The 5,888-nt window shown below is 33.9% G+C and overlaps 1 protein-coding gene across 1 annotated transcript; it reads left to right on the top strand.

The window, feature by feature from the left end:
• The first annotated feature begins 599 nt into the window (after positions 1 to 599).
• LOC131040503 (probable L-type lectin-domain containing receptor kinase S.5) lies at positions 600 to 2,489 on the top strand. The gene is made up of 2 exons (XM_059211456.1): positions 600 to 1,657; positions 2,180 to 2,489. Exons 1-2 carry the CDS (start codon positions 600 to 602, stop codon positions 2,487 to 2,489), a joined length of 1,368 nt encoding a protein of 455 aa, XP_059067439.1.
• Positions 2,490 to 5,888: the final 3,399 nt, after the last annotated feature.

Here is a 5,888-nt window from a genome sequence, read left to right on the forward strand (position 1 = left end):
TCCAGGCCTGGTCCAAGGATTCGAGCTGTTTCATGAAACTTGGCCGCTACAGTTTCTGGGAGCCATAGTTTTTGTGCGATTCAACTGCAAACCATAGTTTTGGGTCAAATCTATATTTTATAGTCTGTAGAGTGGAGAGATAAGCGTAGACTTTCACATGCTACACATTACAGTCAAACTCAATGCTCAAAAATCCAGATATACATTCGTAGAACATAATGTTCGCCTTGTTGCACGCCGAGCAAATAAATATTACTGTTTTCTCTGAGTGTATTTTAGAGATAAACCTTGAATCTATATATGATTAAGATTTCGATTGATGCTTCCAATAAATAAAGTACACGTTAATATAGAAATAAGATTTCAATTCATATTTAAGAACTACATAATATGTACTCTCTTAACCTTGTCCTCCCACAATTGAAATTATATATTGAAGTAGGAATGGTTACTATTCAACAGCAAAAGATTTAAACATTTTTCAATAAAAATAGACAATTATGTACTGGACGATCTATAAATTGATATTGTTCTACAGTGAGAGAAATAATCCCTGGTTAAGGGTTGTGTTTGAAGCTGATTCCATAACATCTGACAGTATGTCCACTCTAGTAAAAATCACGTGGATCTTTCTCACAATTCCATGCACTCTTTTCTTAATTGCAGAAGCCCAAGACGTTAATTTCAATTTCCCTTCCTCTGATAATGAAATTCAATTACTTGAAGATGCTCACGACCCTGAGTTTGGACAGGGCATTGAACTCACAAAGAGCGGGGTTCGTGACAATTTGAAATGGAGTGTGGGTTGGGCAGTTTACAAAAGACCAGTTGAAATATGGAGTAAATCTTGTGGGGGCCTTGCATGCTTTCAATCCTACTTTCAGTTTCAAATAGACCGTGGGACACCAACCAAAATGAACTATTATGCTGATGGTCTTACATTTTTCATGGCTCCTCTGGGATCCCAACCCCCACTAAACGGATCAGGTATGTGGCTTGGACTGTTAAACAAAACATCCAATGGTAAAAGATCGACCCAAAAAGTTGCTATTGAATTTGATACATTCAAGAACGCAATAATAGATGAATACTATGGCGTCAATTCAAATGATCCAGATGATATTCATGTGGGGCTAGATATCAATAATATTACTTCTGTGAAGACTGTTTCTTTGTCTGATAGGCTTAACAGTGGAGGAATATGGGAAGTGTGGATTGATTATGATGGGCTTCTTAAGGAGCTCCAGGTATATATGGCTCATAACAGATCAAACTTCAGTTCTCCTCGTCCTCAATATCCAACACTTAACTATACTTTGAATCTCTCAGATTTTCTTCCTGAAAAGGTCACAATTGGCTTCTCTGCTTCAACAGGACTTTCCAACCAGATGCACAAGGTTATCTCATGGAACTTCTCAAGCCAAACCAGTTGGGGCGTCCATCATAAAGGGCAACTTTCCAAGATAATCGCCTCTCTCGTGGGCGTGGTCGTGGCTATACTAATCATTAGCGCTGTAATCTACAAGCTTACCAATAAGAAAACAGCAAAATCAGATAGAGACCCAGAAATTCCAAATCCCAATGGTTTTCACTTTGATAAAATTATAGAAAGAGTTGATGATGAGATGAGTCCCAATAGAAGCCCTCGGGTATACAGGTATGCTTCCAAATATAAACAACTATATTTTACAATATATTTTGGTTTCTACTAGCATAGATGCAGATAAAGTCCAATCCCTCCATTGAGAAGTGGTTGCAGCTGTCAGCCATTATTCATTTGCATCTATAGTTCAATCTTTTATTTGGGTTTGGGACATAGTTTTAAAATCTGATTAGACTTAAATAGTATATTCTAAGTTTTGATTTGTATAAATGCAGTAACATTTTAAATATGGCTCATAGATTTGAAATGAATGGCCCAAACAAATAAAACTTAAAATATGTTATTTAAATCTAATCAGCAGATAAACTCCAACCCCTCCATTGAAAAGTGGCTGCAGCTGTGTCAGCCATTAATCATTACTCACAGCACATTCTAATTTTAGACTTGTTTGGACGGTTTATCTGAAATTACCTAACTTTTTCAATAAGATCTACCTATTAATGTGATTTATAAACCACAAACAAAATTGTCTGTATTTAAACTCATTCCATGTATGGTCGTTGATTGTGAACACAGTTATGAAGAGCTAAGTAGGGCGACTGCTGATTTCAGACAAGATTTAATACTCGGACAGGGAGGATTTGGAAGGGTTTACAAAGGAAGTCTAGAGGATGGAGAAACAGTAGCAGTGAAAAGAATCTATCGGAACTCTGAGGAGGGAATCAGACAATATGAATCAGAAATTGCAATAATTGACAGCTTGACACATCCTAATTTGGTTCCTCTTTTGGGATGGTGTCATAACAGAAACGGCGAACTTCTTCTCATTTACCAATACATGCCCAATGGCAGTCTGGACAAATACTTGTTTGTAGGACAAGCTTGATTAGGGACTCTGAATTGGAGCGAGAGATACAGTATAGCCTGCGACATAGCTTCTGCTCTCCTTCATCTCCACGAGGAATCCCACCCACGAGTTCTGCATAGAGACATTAAGTCGAGCAATATAATGTTGGACTGCAACTTTGTGGCACGACTTGGAGACTTTGGATTGGCCCGCCTGATGGAGCACGATGATACTTCTCGCTACACAAAACCAGGTGGCACTCTGGGCTATATCGCACCAGAATGCTTTGAAACATTGAGGGCCAGCTCAGAATCGGATGTCTTCAGTTTTGGTGCTGTGGCTCTGGAAATTGCCTGTGGAAGGTGCGCTTTGGATGGAGAGCTTAATATGAGCTTGGTCAATTGGGTTTGGAGTCTCCATGGAAGGGGAGAGACTCTTGATGCAGCTGATGAGGTGCTTGATAAGGAAAGATGGTGAGCAAATTTAACGTTTGATGCTGGTTGGATTGTGGTGCACAATTCATGATCATAGACAGAGACCGGGAATTCAGCTAGTTCTGGAAGCCTTGAAATTTGAAGCCCAAGTGCCTACTCTCCCATGCAGAATACCTGGGGCGCCTCATTGATATATGAGAAACGGTTTCAAGTTTTTCATATTGTTCAGCTATGTGTATTTAGCTCTGTGTGTACAGTGAGTTGTGATTTTAGCTTTGCAAGAAATAAAACTGAAACAATTGTAAACCAAGTGTATTTTACAGAACAAGAAAAATGTGAAAGGTGAGGATTCTCTTTAAAAAATGGAGGAGATTTTATGGCGAAGTGAAAGTTTGACCATGACTGAACATATTCAGGAATGTCCAAGAGGATTAATTAGTTAATTAATTATTTAGGGAGATTTTCACAAATTAAAAAAAAAAATAAGTTGAGTTTATTTATTTTTTGGAATATAAGAATATGAAGATAAATATAATTAAATATATGTTGGATTTATTTAATTAAGGGTGAATTCTAGAGGAAATGAGTAAAAGGATAAATTAGTTAAGTAAATAAATTAACTTAATTTAAATAATGTTAAGAAGGTAATTGAAAATGTTAATTAAATGGTTGATTTTATTTAATTAATGCTATACGGGATAAATCAAGTGTAGATAGTTTTAGGTGTCTATATTTTTCTCCTTTTTGAACTAACATTGTGATCTAATAGAATAAATATGATTTCAAGGAAAAATACTGACTTTGAAAGAGATAAAACTAGTGGGAGGATGTCTCAATCATTAGAAAGAGGGGAGTGTTGAAAAAGGAGTTAGGTTTGCTCACTGACCAACAGATTTTAACAAACACGAATGTGTTCTTGAAATGGTAGAAATGATTAGAGGATATCAAATAGAGATAGAGGAAGGATGAATAGATAGATTAGGATAAGGAAAGTGGTTGAGAGACATAGGAAAGGAGGGGGTGGGTGGATGGGGGAATATAGTCATGTTGTATTAGTTTGATCAAACTTTATTTTCTCTAGCGCTTGACATTATGGACCAAGGTATAAGGACCAATGTGGTGATGTATAAATTGTGTAAAAGGTTTGAACCAAAAGAAAAGGTCACATACAAGCATATGTTGTGGGCAACATGATATTAAAGATCATGATGTTGTTGTGGTGATATGCAACAAGAGCCATGACGTATACAAGAAAAATGATAATACACATAAGAAGACAATCAAGTATGCACAAATGACGCAAAGACAAACAAAGATTGTGACCCAAGTCAAGCTAAGAATTAATTGATGGATTGTGATCATAATAATGATGATTGTTGATGATAAGAAAAACATGAGGATTGTGAATGATATATCCTAATAACAATAATTTGAGTATAGTGGTTCATGTCTATGTCTTCTTTGAATCTGAGTCCTCTATTTTCTCCACGGAAAATCTATAAATTGGACTCCTTACCTTCCATTTTTATCATTTATGATCCATATGATAGTTGTTTCATTTATTTTTATCATCATACAATACATTACCATTATATTATCCTTTTTTTTATCAATGCTTCTCTCATATTCTTAGGTTGTCCATTTGATCTCTCATCCTAATTTAAATTCATGTTGTTGTTTCACTAATCAACCATATTCCACTATCTAATCATCATAATGAGAAGAAAAAAAAAGGTATAAGAGTCCATAAATTGTATTTCAATCTTTGTGTTTGCAATGTTTTTTTTTTCCTTTGTTTTCAATCCCTAAATCAAATAATACTTGTGAAGAGGGCATGCTCTATGAATAGGATATGTACACTTAAATAATATTATATTTATAATATATTTTCTTATCAATTAGATTATTTTTTATAATTTTGTATTATAAGTATATTTTATATTTATTTGTAATTGATGCAATATATTTTTTTATTACTTAAAAACATAATGTGATACTCTTACCAATTAATATTCTTTATAATATTGTAATACATATTTATATTACAAAAACTAATATTTAATTTCCTTTGCATATAATGACATACTCATTTCAATGTCATATTTATAATCTATTATGATTATAAGAATTTTAATAATATTATAATAGATAATATTATAATTTTAACTCTAAATTATTACTAGTTATTAAGAATTTCTTACAATTTAATATTTAAATTATATTAATATTCTTTTCATATTTGAAATCCACTAATTTCATATTTATGTCTTTGGTCAAAATGTTAAATCTTAGAATTTGATGTCATTATCATATTTTTATATATTTAATTCAAAGTTGTAATATTGGCTATCTCTTTATTATATAGTTCCATAGAATTTTGGGGGGGGATGAAAGGACGGGGGATGGGTTTCAAGGACGGGGATAGGGAGCCTAAGAATGGGGATGGGGGGACTGGGGGCCTAAGTTTTGGTGGAGGGAGGGAAATTGCGTAGCAATAGGGGGTCAACAGGGAGCAATGCAAATACATATAGTACTTGAAAAACTAGTTAAAAAATGATGTACAAGGAATAAGTAAACACCTTGTGATGATTGAATTGGACATTAAGTTATTAACATTTAACTAGTTTTTAATTTTAAAACTTTAACATTGAATATGAATAATGAAATCAAAATATCAACATCGAAATAAAATAAATTCAAAATTTCATAATGATGATTCATGATTATAATCAATAATTTTCAAAAGAGTAAATACTAAATATGAATACTAATTACTCATAAGTCAATTGCTAATGTCTTGATGTCTCTAATCATCTTCAAGCTCTTCATCGAACTCTTCATCACTAGAACTATTGGACTCCACATGCTCAAGCTCATCTATACCAATACCAACTAGCCTTGTCTATGTAGCATCATCACCAACCTTTGTTGGCTATTCTAACTCTACATCCCATCTAGTTGTTGGACTCTCCTTGTACATAAGTGTGTTGTGGTCAATTTAAGA

Source organism: Cryptomeria japonica, chromosome 9, assembly GCF_030272615.1.
Source record: "Cryptomeria japonica chromosome 9, Sugi_1.0, whole genome shotgun sequence".
NCBI classification, from domain to species: Eukaryota; Viridiplantae; Streptophyta; class Pinopsida; order Cupressales; family Cupressaceae; genus Cryptomeria; species Cryptomeria japonica.